Consider the following 15407-nt stretch of genomic DNA (forward strand, 5'->3'; position numbering starts at 1 on the left):
GAGCATTCATCCGTGCCACGGAATTTTTTCGCTGATCAGCCGGCTCTCGTAACGAAGAAACCATTATCGTTGCCTCGTTCCGCGCGGGTGCCCGCGCGGGCAAAGGTCGTTAACGCGTCCGAATAAAAATCCAATTTCCCCCTAATCGATGGATGTCCAGCGAATCGCGCAGGAAACCGGCCAGAATGGCACTCGGCGGCCGTCGAAGTATTATCGGGGATGATTAACGAATCACGGCGCAGGCGACGGTATCGCGCGAGCGGAATTGCGGGAACGCGCCCGCCGCTCCGGATGGACACGGAAAAATCCCCCCCCGTCGTGTGTCCGTCGAGCGTTGCCGGCCGCGGCCAGACACACGCTCGATTTACGATCCATCGCCGAGACGACTGCCTAATGCCGGTTGATCCGAGTTAATAGGTAAGCCGACGCTGCCCGCGCGGCTGTTTTAAACCGACGGATCGCGAATAAACGTCGCGCAGCGATCGGGAACGCGATCCCAGTCGAGAGAGAGAGAGAGCGAAACGATTTTTGTCGTGCGGGTATTATACTGGGTGAGTTGTTTCGCTCCAAAATTCTTCCTGCGAGCTACGTGTACGAAATGATCGCTTCGAAAAAACGCTGTTTGGTACGAGATTGATAACAGCAAAAAATTAATCGTCGAGTGTACTTTATATCGTTTATTCGAAATTGTTTCATAAAACACGTTTACAAGAAAAATTCAAATGGAAGAGTTAAATCCTGTACTACTTTAATTTATTCTATACTTTTACCGGAAACTTTCGCCTTCTCATTAACACGAACGAACGAAAGACGATTCTAAACAACTGTAAATACTATAAAATATAGGAAATATACCGGCACTTTTATCTCATGTTCGCGTAGATCGATGTATAACGAGAAAAATCATTTTGCTCGGCTAGAATCTCGTTTCAGGCCACTATGCGTCGGGCCCGGCCCCGTTTGTAACGCAAATATCGTTTGTAATCGACCCGGTGTCCTGCGATCAGCGGATCTCGTTTGCGAAGTCGATCGAATTATTGCTAACTTCGTGAGGATCGCACGGTGGAACCTGATTTTCTAGCGATCGCGGCACCGGCGGGTTGCGTCCGGATGGAGGCCCGGTGCATTACGACAACGTCGATAAGAATAATCGAACACACCCTCCGATACTGCAGGGGAGGGGGGGAGGGGGGACTCGGGGAAAATTGCAGCGTGCATCGATTTGTCGCCGTATTTTTCGAGCGAATTTTAGAGAGGCGGGAACCCTTCCTCGTTTGGGTGTTCAGGTGAAGATTTAATCTTGAAATAGTGGCTCGAGCGCATAGTGCATTTTGATGCGGTGTCGCTGGATAATTGAACTCGAAGATTGTGCCCTCGATATAGATGCTGCATAGGGGCTGCAAGAGATTTTAGGAAATTTTTGAGAAAATTCTAATGTAGCTTCTTGGCGAATACAATTTTAGACCGAGGTTTGGATCGACTTTTATTAAAACTTGATGGCTAATTTTAGCATTCTAGTTTCGAGTTCATTAATAATGTTACTTTCACTTCGTCGAACGTATTTGGATGTCTCTGCTATAAGTAGCTTGTTTTCTATGTCATTTACAATTTGTCTGGCTAATATAAGATTAATATGTAGCTGTAAACGTGTGTTAAAATTCTTTGGCTATTATGTTCACATAAATTCTAATTTACTCAGATCATTTTTTAAGAAGAGCAAACAATTTTACAAATCCTTATTCACACAGTCCATTTAAAAAAAGCAAACAACAGCTCTCTGCACAAATCCTAATTCACGGAGCCCATTTTAAAAAAATCACACAACAGCACTCTAAAGAAATTCTAATTCGCACGGTCCATTTAAAGAAAAACAAACATACAACTGTTTACACAAATACTAATTCGCGCTGTCCATTTAAAAAAAAAAAACCATGCAACAGCTGCCTACACATGTTCTACTTCACAGAGTCGTTTCAAACGAGACTACAGCGACTCTGCACACTTTGAATTTACGCAGATCATTTTACTAAATCGTGGGATAAGGAAAAACTGATTTTACAGACTATAAAATTTTGGTAGACAAATTTGAATACGCGTAGATCATTTTACCAAACTGTGAGACAAGTAAAAAAATATTTTACCAACTATAAAATTTGGTAGACAAATTAGAATTCTCATAGATCATTTTACCAAACTGTGGGACAAACAAAACCTGATTTTACAAACAATAAAATTTAATATCGTAAGAACAAATCGAAATATTATTATTCCAACTTCCTCGCAATTTAAAAATATCTGAACATCAGAAAGTTGCGTAACAACAATTCAAACAACTGTTCCCAGGTTATGTAATTCTCTTGTCGGCTGATAAACAATGGGAACGGTGGTCAACAGCGCGGACAGCAATTCGTTCACCGTAGTCTACGACCGAAAGATACAGTTCTACGTCCCCGCTGTGCGAACTCGTTTCCTTGAACATGGTTCAGGGAACGTGATTCGAATGCCCGGCGTCCCCTGCGAATTGTCCTCCGCGACCTCATGTCCCGCAAAGCGCAACGCCACGAGCATCATGGGATCCGGAGGATCTTTGTTTCGAGACTTACAGGACCCGCGAGGATTCGACGATGCTAAACGACCATCCGCGAGAGAAAACTTTCCGAAATGCTTTGGAAACTGTAAATGTCCGGGATAACCTGAACATTGAGATCGAAGATCGCCTGATCGCATTCCATTGCGACAGATCGGGGCGCAGAAAAGTTTTCGAAGACTAAAAAGAAAAGACCACGATGATTTCGTGGATTATTTCACTTAGACTTCTTTTTAAAGTTTAATAAATCATTCTGTTCGCTTCAGTTTACAGCATGATATTTAAATTAACCTATTTCAATTTTTTTTAATTTATTCATTTCACGCTTTTTGTTTTCGTAGATCCTGATGTTGTAAAAATGTTTCTGTTCGAAATTTTTATACGAACTTCTTTAATGCAGCATATGTTATAATAAAAGTAGTAGCAAGTTTAAATAAATCTAATTTCGATACTATTATAAAATGACGTATATATGTACATAATTCGCGTATAGGGCTCTGTGTTAATTCTAGTGTTAAAATCAACGTGAAACCATCACGACCGATAGAATATATGCTACATCACGATTAATCGTCTCTGAAATGAATGTCTATTTAGTTAGCTCAAACTTTCTATTTGACTCCCGTTTCACGCAACTAGACAATTTCCATTCCGCAAATACATTTTCAGAACATCCTGTGAAATCGAGTCACTGTACTCCCTGGTCAAAATTTGATTTACCCTCGGTATCGTTTGCAATTACCGTAACCTTTCCAACCACACCGTTTCCGATCAATCTTCGTCGCTGTTCGCCGCGCTTGGACAAGCGGAATAAAGAAAAATCAGCTGATCATTTTTGGTGCGTCTAGCATCCACGATATTACTCTAGATCTCGACACTGACAAACGGTGTTAACGTTCCACTGACAGGGCCACGATCTAATCACTCGATCAGCAGTGCGAAAGAGTGAACCACCCATCGGATCGAAGGAATTCGAAAATCCACGAGATCGTCGATCGAACCCTTTCATCGCCCTACGATTTTCTAAGAAGCGACGCAGCCTTACTCCAAAATCAAAGTTTTCTTCCGGGATCCTGTGACAATGACAAGACTCTCGAATATCGTCGAATCCTCTACCAGATACATCACGAAGATTTTGATTGTTTCGAGTGGCAAGCGGAAAGAGATTCGATCGACGATCGAGCCGAGGCACGAGAACCGTTTCCGTAGCGCGTGACGCAACGCGTGGGTTGCTCGTAGCCGGAGTAAATAAAACGACCTTGACTTTCCGGCATCTCCTGGCCGCGATGGACCTGGACCGTCTTCTGATTGCCTCCAGAGGATCCGGATTACCGCGGGACCCGTTCCGTCGTACTCCAGTTCCGCACTTCTGCCCGACACTCGGCGAAACTGCTGCTCACGTGGCCACGATCGCGATCGAACGAAACGGAAGAACGGTACGAAGCAGCAAAAATAAGCAAGACACAAAAATGGTGGGAGGTGCACGGTCTCTCAGCGTTTCTGCACGTTAGGGTTGCACACCGGGACGACGACGACGACGACGGCTCTCTGTACACGTGCGCGGAACCGTTCACCAGGGTGTAACCGGATCGCGAGCCGTTCACCAGGCTGTTCGCCTCGACGGGACCGAGGGTGCAGCGGGGACCACAACGCGTATGACACGGCACACATCCGCGACACAAGGGCCAAGGACCAAGGACCAAGAGCCGAAGGACGAGGGCGACAGCCCCGGCGGTGGAATCGCTCGCTCGCGGCGCGGTCTGGGCGGTGACTGAGCGGACCGAGGCGTCGAGACGCTCGGCATCTCTCCCACCCACACTCTCTCTCTCTCTCTCTCGCTCTCTCTCTCTCTTTCTCCAGCACTCTCTCCCTCTCTCTCCCTCTCTCTCTCCATATCCTGCAAGCCTGCGACGGATACCACTTTTCGGTTGCTCCCCGTTCGTGCTCGACTTCTGGCTCGCGCGCGCTGCCGCCCCCGCGTCGCGTTTAACTCTGTCTCTTTACACACCACAGTGTTGTTATTTACAAGGTTCGTGCGGATGCTGTCGCGAGCTGGTTAGTGCGTGCTCGACGACTATTCGCCGTGGACTAGGCGAGTCTTCTCTGCTAATGCCCGGCTGAATTAATTACAAACAGGCGACTCGTCGACCAACGCGTCGGACACGTTCCGACTAACCGGCGGATCGCTCCGGGAGAGAGGATTATTATTGCGCTGCCGTGAAAAGGTATACTTAAAGAGCCGACGGATTTTGCAGCTTTGTGCATGGCACGAGTGTACGGACTTCCGTTTCGGTGGTGTTGTAGTTCCGTGGTGTTCGTTTCAGAGGTGCGAGGTAGTTTAACCAGGGCTTTTGATTAGCATCGTTTCCTGGGATAATTCTGATTAATATATCTAAATTCTTATGTCTAAACTCTGTCTAATAATTAATTTTGCATAAAGATCCACGGTCTAGAATTTCCGGAGATTATAACATAAAATTCATTCTTAATATGCAAGTCTTTAAAAAATATAAAAATCTAGAAACTAGCAATAAGTAATATCGAACATATGTACATCTAACAACTCTATACTTACTAATAAACCATTTGATCTGAAGCATTAATAAATAAATAAAATGTGTACATTCTATAAATTCACAACACAGCGCTAACTCGACCCATTAGTTCCATCAAGGGCTAAGTGCCCGAATGTAGAAGTCCTCGCAAGATTCCACGCTAACAAATTCTCATAAACAGAGCAACGGTTCGAAGGCATCGTCGGCTACAATCGGGAGGAACCGCTAACCAAGGGTTAATTATGTACAGCAACGATGAATTATTGTAGAAGGGGGATGAACTGATTTGCGGCGGAGGCGAGATCCTCGAGTGGCGCAGGCTAGAGTCTCTCGAGCAGGCAATTGTTTAGAAATTCGTCTGGCTAGTCCAGTGCATGGATTCGGGCACGGGCCCGCGGGAAGATAATAATTCATCCCCGCAATCCTGCTGGTTAACAGATATAAATTCACCGGCGCAATCCGCGCGAATCGCGATATTGAAATTTCCCGTTCCACCGCTCAAGCTCCTTCAATTCTCCCCTCTGACAGACGTCGAGGCTCCTAATGAAGCTTATTCTTGCCCGTTGGTTCGTTAAGCCCTTTAGCGCCATCGGGCCGCGATAAAAATAGTGATCGGAGCTAACGGCGGAACGTGTTTCGCGGAAACCCCGCGAAGACGGCGGAAACATTCAGAAAAATAATTGCGAATCGATGCGGCCGTCGAGTCGACTTGGTAAAAGCCCGACTGAGACGGCCCACGGATTCCCTTAATGCGACCTGATAATAATCCGCAGCTGTTACATCGTTCGCACTTGATAAAACGCTCTACGATCGCCATCGGCAAACGTTTTACGAAGTTTAGACACTGCCGAGTGCAATTAAGAGATCGCAGCAAAGCACAAAGTGTTTCCGAGTTTAATTACACCGTTGACTCGGCTACCGCACTAATTAAAGACACGCTTTCAATTGGCGATGCTGGGAACTCGGCGAGGGCTGTTGGAATGTACAGAAAAATGATTATAGATCGACGATGGCTTTGATTTCCCGATGATATCCAGATCGAGATAGTTTACGTCTATACAGGGTGTCCCAAAATTGGGAAATGGGGGACTCCTGAGGTGATTTGAAGTAACTTTTTCCTTTACAACAATCTTCTCCGAAACATCATTAACTAGTTATTAACAAAAAATGGTAACCAATAAAACGCAAGAACAGCTAGCGCAAGATGGCTGAATCAATGAGTATAACTGGACTTCATCCGCTCGTTGGCTGGACCACCTCGCGCCAGCCGAGATCGCCTCTGATTGGCCAATGTTTCTTATTAATAACTCGTAAACATCGTCGCGGATTGCATTTACGCTCAGGAAACAGTTACTTCGAATGACCTCAAGAACATCTCAATCCCCAATTGCAAGCGACTTTTGGAACATCCTGTATAGTGTTATCCGATAATTATGCGAAGACGTTACGTCTCGAACTCGCGATCAGAAGTTGTATCACGAAGCTTATAAACTGTAGGGGTAATTGGAAGATGATCACGGGGAGTAACTTTGCCGACAGCGAAGTACAAACTGTCTGTAGCTGCGCCGTTCGCTCAACGACCGCGCTAATTAAACACCAGCTGCATTGTTTCCCCGTGTCGTTGAAATTCTTTCGCGGCATGGATCTTCGCCGGGACCGATACTCCTGACGATAAAGAGGAGCTCCCCGGCACCCTTCGCTTCTGTTCTACTTGTTCCTGGCCACTCGACCCCAACGTACGTTTATTTGTCCTAAGTGTCCGCACAAACTTCGCGTACAAGCGATTCCGAGTATCTGTCGCAGCTGCGTCATCGTTTACGTTAATGAAAATCAGGAACTAATGAATAAGACAAATATGCAAACGTCGGCGACCTCCTAACGAACGCTCCGCGAGTTATATCCGTGGGAATTGGTAGCTCAGCTCGTGATTAATCGATTGTTAAAAACTTGGCGGCGATTGGTTCCTTCGTCCTGAAAAATCTGCAACTGATTGTTGAGGGCTTTTCAACTGTTTTTAGGGTGCTTAAAATAGTTTTCTTATGAATAACAGAACTTATTACCTTATAAAGAAGTGTAATTCGTTTTTAGATAATGAATGATCGACCTCGTATTATCACTGGATAAACTTCCTCTCCAAATCGTCTCAATGAAAATAATGCTCCTAAGTTTACCTGTAATTGCAAAAGATTCAAGTCATTACCATTTCAGATAAATAATAGCATTTGATAACGATGTTACAAAAATCTACCTTTAATTATAAGAGAGCAATTAGATAGTTACCATTTCTGGGCAAAGCGTGAACAAATTGCGTCGTCTAATCTTACGGACTTATTACTTAAGCGTCTAGCTTAGGCAGATCGTTGGGGACATTTCGACCAGAACGAATCGCGGTCAGAATGCCGGGCTTCGATTTTAATGCGCCGCGATATCAGCCCGTAGCAGATTATGCGCATGCATATTAAGCGGCGATTTTTAAGACCGTCCCTTTATCCTTTGCGCGGCGAGTAATTGTTCTTGGGGAAAAAATGGTAATTGAGCCGGCACAGTTCCCCGGCGAAGTGCGCGCTCGTTGACCGTGCGGATCGTCGCGGCGGGGTCGCCAAGTTTCCCTTGTTCGAGCACCGAACTTCCCTCCTCGAGACGGCAACGGGTTGGGAACGCGTAGTCGCTCGTCGAGACGAATTTAATCGTCCCCGATGCTTCTGGCTCCGGCTTTGAGGCAATCAAACTATATGCTCGAACGGGGCGGACTGGTTCTCGACGGCAACGGAGTGCTTCGAAAAAAGTTGTTTGTTACCGCTCCTGTCTCCGCGGCGATTCTTTTTAACTCGCTGCCGACATCTCTCCGGGCGAAGGTGGGGGAAGAATGGTGTTTTGAATGCGGACAAGTTTCCAGCGTGCTAGCTCGGTCGTCCCGCGGTCGGCCCTTTGTGCGACGAGGCACGGAGACGTATAAAAGAAGTATACGTAACTAATAAAAATGGTCTATTGCTTCCTGTTTCTCGCCGGCCGCGAGCATGAATAATAGCCGGGTTTTCTTGGGGGAGCTTCATTTCTAGCTCTCCTCCATATGAAAGGAATTTTTTATGGCCCGGGCTACAGCAGCGGGGCCATTTTTTTGAAAAGACTGCGGGAAAACATGTATTCCGCCCGCGGAACATGTGCTCCCGTTTCCAAGTTTTGTCTCTCTTGGGGGACCCTCGGCAAGATGAGAATGAAACAATAGAAGGAGGACGTACCTGACGTATTGCTTATTTTCGTTGACTTTTTCGACGTCGTTCTTACGGAAAGAATTATCTGGAAGCAACGTTCTAGCAAGAGAAAAAGCAGCTACGTTGAACGGACTCATCAGGGTATGCTCGATGCTAAAAAGCGGCTAATGGTAGATCGCGTAATTGCGTTAGCCTGAAAAAGGTATACTAAGTGGCGCGAAATCTGTCGAGTTGCATGAAACAGTTTCAATTTGTTTGATTACCCTTTGCGCCCGGCGAGAGAGAAATAGTGAAACAGAGAAATGCATTTCATAATCGTTTTAAGAGGGGTTAAGAATGGATTAAGATTAAACGTAATAGAAAAATTTCAAACCTGCAGAGTTCCGCGTGATGTTAAATTGCGTCGTAGATTCATTTCTAATGCGAATATTAAGTCTCACTTAATTTTACTTGAAACCTGTTTCTTTAGCAGAATTAAGAGAAAAACTGTATAATTTAAGCAAGCAACAATTAAAAGAAAATTAATTGAAATTGATGCATTTCTTGCGTGGCGCCTCTTGCGGAGAAAAACTGAAGGTCGATTCAAGTACAGCGCCAATTGGTGCAGTGACGAAACGCTGAAGCTGCTGGCCAAATTACTAACAGTCGATTTTTGGGTTTGACCGATGTGGATCATTAAATTTTCTACTTTATCAACAACGGTTAGTTCTCTATTGTCGACAATTTTGTTTGTTCTCTATTGGCGACAGTTTTAGCGTTGATTAATTAGTAAATTATATTGATAAAATTTTTGTTACCTTGAAAATGTGAATTCAACTTTTCATCGTTGCATGCGAACGAACTGCATTTGTTAAAGACTGTTTAAAATAAAACTTTAAAGAATAAAAGGGAATAATTTATTTACGATTTACAATAAGTTAATACGTCAATAAGTTAAAAGTTAAATTATGCTATGTATAAGTGGGAGCTTAAATATTAAAATCAATTATTTCATTTATATGTGAACCCTCGTACCCTTAGCAGAGCTTACAGCTTCCTCCGTAAGAGGCGCCACTATCATCTAAATGATAGGAAAACTATATGAAAAATCGTTCGTAAATAATTAATTACTACACGATTGTGTGAAAAGTTAATTTAGATCCGTTGCTAAAATTCTTTTCTATATTTTCTAGTAAAAACGAATTCGAAATTGTGTTAAAAAATTACTAAATTCCGATTGTAATCTCGGTGTAAAATGACTCGATCTCAAGGGGCTACTTCGAATCGATTTTGGAATGCATTCACGCAGATATTAACTAACGTTTGAGAGCTCGAAATAAAACTGCACGAATGTACTTTAAAACAATGCTATTTGAAACTAATTCTAACTGCATATGAGCTGTTGGATTTTGTAAGTGGCATAAATCCACTTTTATTAAAATTAAAATATTTAAGGATTGCATTTGAAAAAAAAATAAAAAAATATACATACATAATACCAGTGTGTCACACTGCTTAAGTATATCTAACAGACTTAAATTTGCAATTTCTATTAAATAGCAATTATTAAGTGACTGATATACGAGTTACTTCAGACAACATTTAAAACTGACAAACGGATTTAGATAAACGCACTTCCAAAATAACCTGCTAATATTAAAAATCTACTTTTACAACTATCATCGTTAACAATAAAGAAGAAAGAACCATTACCATTCTCCTATACCGTACCGTACACTCCCGTTCGCCAATTTCCAAAGGCATTGAAACAAGTGACAATTACCGCAACGTTCAGCGTCCACGGTTTCCCACGAACCTGTTAAAATGTTCTCTCAAAATCACGTGTAAATTAACCAAACGGAGTCGGCCGTTTCGGGACACACATTTCATTATGATCTTGATACATCGGCATTGAATCAAAATGTCACGCTCATTGAACACGTCCAGAACCGGTAAGGTCGTCGTGCCTGCATCGAACCGGACGAAACACGTTTAAACGTCCGATTCACTGTAATTAACCAATCACTTGCAGTGGTCGACGTGAACCGGAAACCATCGAAAATGCTGAAATGTAAGCGGTCGGCCAGCGGTACAGGGCGTAAATCATCGTTAAACATGGAAACCGAAGCCCGATTAATGGGAGGCGCGGACATATCGGAACCTGCCGAAGAATCGACGACCATGTTGTCGGAAAAAGCTTCGGTATCGACAACTACTGTGGAGAAGATGGAGGTGAAGGAGTCTGTCACGTCGGAAGCTGCGAGACCTGCGACCAGGGGCGGACCGTGCTGCACTTGTATCGACCAGGTGCCAGGGTCCGTTGGGTAAGAGGTTCATCACCTGTTACGAGTGAAAAGGATATAGAAATTAACACGTTCACTGTCTCGCCAACGATCTAAAATCATTCGTATGATTAAAGTACATTATCTAATCGACTTGAAATTAAAAAGTTAATTTACGCGACACCGATTACTTGCTCAACGTTCTTGTGTTTTGCTAATCAAGTAGAGATAATATATACTGTTCCTTAACGTTCCTTAATTCGCGCCGTCTTTGACTCCAGAGACAAGAAGATGGACGAAATGATCGACTTCGTGCAGGAGAACTTGCAAGAAGCCGGTAAAGCATTGGCCACCTTAGGCGAGAACTTTGAACACGATTCAAAGGTTGAACCCCGCACGCAAGTAGAACCATGATAAAATTGGGAGGACTTTGGGGAGTGTTTTAGAGAGGGTACGACGACTAAAGAGACTTTACAGAGTTCCTTATATACTCGATCTCGAGGTGTTAGATTCGTTGAGCTGGTTCGAGTTACATTCCCCTCTCTTTCGCGTGAAACTGTTAGGTACGTGAGAGACAGGCGCGTCGAAGGACCACGCTGATCAACGATGATGAACTCGAGATCTAGATAGCCGATCTTTATGCAAAATAACATTCTTTTCGTATAAATTTCAAGCAGCCCGATTTCCCGGGGATTTATCATTAATTTCAAATGTATAAAATCCGCAGTCTAGAGAACACTCTCCGATTCGATACGATCTTTTGAATGAACTCTTTCCATGTCTGACCGATTCGTCCCGGCAAAAGGGACGAATTATTCTAATTCGTTATTGTCTGCTCCCCGGATTGTCAATTTGCTACCCGGACCGGCGGTGTTCTCCTAAAAAAAGCTGATGTTCGTCGACATACTCGGCCGGATTCAGCAATGGACGGCTATAGTCGAGAAGAGGTTGGACGACTGTAAGAAGGCGCTCGAAAAGATGCGCAGAGAGCTGTTGGCGCGGCTCTGCGAGATCGAGAATCTGAAGAAGAAGCTGGCGGAATGCGAGACGGAACGCGAGTCGGAACGCCATGTGGAGCATAAGGAAACGGTGGTGGAGCCAGAGGTGGAACCGCATGTTTTGTTGCTATGCCATTGGTTGAAAATTGGCACCGCGTTGTGCGAACGCAATAATTAGACTGCGGACTTTGTGCATTCGCCGGTAGATGAAATTTAGTATTTTGAATGTCTAAAAGGGGGGAAGCAAGTTTTCAAGATTATTATTTTGCATAAAGATCCGCAGTCTAATGATCGTGGCTCGAAATTTCTCGCTGAATCGATAGAGAGACGCTCGCATAAAGTTCAAAAATTATCGAACTACTCAAAAATTATTTTTCAAGTTTTATTAAATTTAACTCGAATCCCAAATATAATTTAATATAATATTTTACGCTATGCGGTAAATGAAGAAATATATTTTTTCGACGGCTGTTCTCACTTCTTTAAATTGCATACAAGCATCAAATTAAAACGATGAAAGGGGGAATGTGGCGTTTTGAAAAATTCTAACGCACAGTGATTTTGCTATACAAGGAATTGGAAGAGGTGCCTGTGATACAAGATTCCAAGGCAGAGGCGATTGCCGAGGCACGAACTGTCCAATCGGGGACGCCGCCGCCGTCGATGCAAACCGTGGAGATTCTTTGCACCGACGCGGCCATTCAATCGATCATGAAGGACAAGGACAGAATGAGACGAGAGCTCGAGGTACGAACGGAAAATATTCTCTGACAGCGTCAAAATATTCACATTTCGACGATCGATGTGTCGAGCAGCTGGAAGCGGAAATAGCGCGGCTGAAGAGGGAGAACCAGCGTATCATCAGAGAACGCGCAGAATATGAAAACGCGATACAAAGGGCGCTTTTGCGAGGCGTTTCCTGTTTGAACGTCGAAGCCTTGAGAGTGCTGAGGAGTCCGCCGATCCCGTGTTGCACCCCCTGCAGCCCCTGTCCCCCTGGCAATGCGTTCGTAAAAATATTTATACCTTTATTTAATTGTCAGCTCGCGGTGTGACGAAAATCAACCCCCAAAAGTGCCACGAAAGCGAAGCAATTTAATAATAAATTATTAGTTTGATATCGACATTAAATTATTAGTTTGACATTAACATTAAATTATTAATTGATATTAACATTAAATTATTAGTTTAATATTAACACTAAATTATTAATTTAATATTAACATTTAATATTGACGTTAATACCATATCAATCAAATTGAAACTTGATAGTTAAAATTCCAATTGGGTCTAGAGATATTAAAAATTTTCATAATAATTTCAATGGTATAAATTTGACAAAAATGTGTGGCATATATGTATAACACATCAGAACTAACATCACCAAACAGGAAAGACAAAATTTCATTTACTAGAATTCCAATCTATTTTGAATTTCAATTATCACCAATACAAGCTACAGTGATAATGAAATGTCCATCCTCGGACATTTCCGTAAAAAATTCTATTAAAACTGCGTATTCATCCTCAACTTATTCATTAGTGACTGAAAGCAAAAAGCGTATAATCGAATGGTAATGGCGTCTCTCCGTTCAATGCCAAAAAATCGTGCGAAATAGCGAAGCGGTCACACATCACGGAACGCAGGCGACAGAATCCGAACGTATTTCATCAGCAATTTCGTAACAATATCGTCTTGTCTTTTATCCCGTGTGTGTGTGTGTTTTTTATTGCGAGCAGTCGGTCGTGCAATCGATAATGTGTATATGTATTTTCGTTACGACAACACCAATACGCAATTCCTTCGCTCCGTTGCCTGGAGATATCAGTGAGTCATCTTTTCGGAGTTTCGGAACAGTACGCAATGTTGTAGCTTCTGCAAATCGCCGGCTAACTGGCACGAGACCTCGCTCGTCGCACCTTGGCTCTTTCGATCAGCCTTTCAAAATTTCAGCCAGCTCTTGCGACTGGTCAGCACTGTGCTCTAAGTCGAGGTTAATGGGACCCTGTAGAAGTCGGTTCACAGTGTCAGGAAAAAAGTGGTTGGATGTGAAACTTGGTCGCTAATTTCGCTGATCGATTTCGGGACAAGGTTGATCGTGATCAGACCGATCGTGATTCTGGTCGGACTGTTGGTCTCTGTGTAACATAAAAAGTATCTTTGTCGATAGCGACATAGGAGCTAAAGTGTATCTTTTTTAATTATTGTAAAAAGAGCTGAGTCAATCCCCTTTTGATCGTCCTCAAACTCAGAGACTTCAGAGCTCATATATAGGAACCAAAATCAGAACTATAACTGAAAAATATGTTAGGACTACAATAGAACATCGATTGTTATATTAATAATTTATCTAAACACTAAAACAACTATATCAATAATTTACTTAAAATAAAAAGAAATCAACTACGAATTTTGAATTCGAATAATCAAAGTCTTACCGTATAGTTAAAGATTTGTACTTTCGATAAGAATTTCTAATAATTATTTAGAACAAATATTGTTACCTAAACGCGATTATTTTAATTAAAATCTTCGCACCGGGTGTCAAGAAATAATCTGTCGCAGTCACTATAGCGCGAGTCTGCATCTACGATTTCGGTAGCCGCGACATATAATTTCTTGACACTTTGAACTGCAATTTTGAGCAGTAATTTCCGGAATCATTTTAAGTCATCTATGATTCATTTATGTTTCACTTATTGTTTCATTATGTTGTGGGATCATCAGGGAGCCAGCCGTGTGCAAGAGGGTCCCTTCGAACGGGATGTCCAGAGGTTGCGTCACTCAGCGTAGCGGCAGCGGAAAATGCATCCGCGAGCCAATGACAGTGAAACGGCCCTGCGGCAGTCCGTGTTGTTCGGCCGGTAGGAACCGGAAGACAGTGTCCAGCAACAGCATGGTCTTCCTTCTCCATCAGGGTGACGCAGAAAATCTCTGCGTCACCGACACACCGCCGCCTCGGATCTGCGGCCAGCCTGTTATGAAGAAGATCGAGATACCACCGTGCCCGAGGTTCTGATCACCGCTTTCTCCTCTCCCGAAGGACTATCGACCCTTTCACCGCGGAACCGGAAGCACCTCGGCCAGAGCAGTCGCTCCTTCCGGTAATTAGCGGTCTTTATGTCCTACTAACTGTTTTTATACGACTCTTTTAACTACTGTTCCCACAGACTGAGAACTAATTTATTATATCTCTTCGTGACCTGCGTGGATTTGTTGAGATTATTCATATTTTTATTTGATCTCGTGCCGTAAGAAATTATTTGGCGTTGAGAGACATATTTCCTTATCATACTTTGGAAATCTTGATGCAGCTTATGCATTTATAAAGTAAAGGTTATTTATATTTTTATTTTATCTTCAACTTTGAGGATTCTTCTAAATGGAGAAAGGTATTTTTCCTTATCTTACGTGTCTGAAGATTAATTTATAGGAATTTTGTTTCATCGAATTTTCTTTCCCTTATTGTAAAACTTCTTGAAGAAATACTAGGACATCCAGCAAATTACCGGCAGAATAAACGATTGTATTGTCATTTTAGAATGCAGAAAGCTTGTCAAGATCTCCGGCAACGACACGAATATTTCTCTGGGCTTGTAACGCGCCGATTGTGCGTCGCGGACGCAACGCGGTGAAAATGCGATTCCGATGACGTTCTCGGAGTACGTCATCGCGGTGAAATGTCGCGCGTGACGTTGACATCGGCAGCGGTCGTCGCCGTCGTGCCATCGGAAGAAGTAAAAGTATGCGATACCGTGAAACGTGAACGGTTTCGCGCAACCGTTTCGGTTTC

General features: G+C 43.3%; 1 protein-coding gene across 1 annotated transcript; it reads left to right on the plus strand.

Moving 5' to 3' along the window:
• Positions 1–10254: 10254 nt before the first annotated feature.
• Positions 10255–15365, plus strand: LOC144476045 (uncharacterized). The gene is made up of 8 exons (XM_078192599.1): positions 10255–10285; positions 10366–10657; positions 10897–10999; positions 11504–11731; positions 12187–12360; positions 12429–12619; positions 14342–14718; positions 15156–15365. Exons 1-7 carry the CDS (start codon positions 10255–10257, stop codon positions 14631–14633), a joined length of 1311 nt encoding a protein of 436 aa, XP_078048725.1. The 3' UTR covers positions 14634–14718; positions 15156–15365.
• The last annotated feature ends 42 nt before the right edge of the window (positions 15366–15407 follow it).

This window comes from Augochlora pura, chromosome 10 (genome assembly GCF_028453695.1).
Source record: "Augochlora pura isolate Apur16 chromosome 10, APUR_v2.2.1, whole genome shotgun sequence".
Lineage (NCBI taxonomy): Eukaryota > Metazoa > Arthropoda > Insecta > Hymenoptera > Halictidae > Augochlora > Augochlora pura.

Excerpts from the sequence above, each read along its gene's own strand:
- LOC144476045 (XM_078192599.1), top strand. The coding sequence starts at position 10,255 with ATGTCACGCTCATTGAACACGTCCAGAACCG. Across the intron at positions 10,658-10,896 it reads CAGGTGCCAGGGTCCGTTGG|AGACAAGAAGATGGACGAAA; the intron begins GTAAGAGGTTCA and ends CTTTGACTCCAG. Across the intron at positions 12,620-14,341 it reads CCCTGTCCCCCTGGCAATGC|GGAGCCAGCCGTGTGCAAGA; the intron begins GTTCGTAAAAAT and ends TGGGATCATCAG.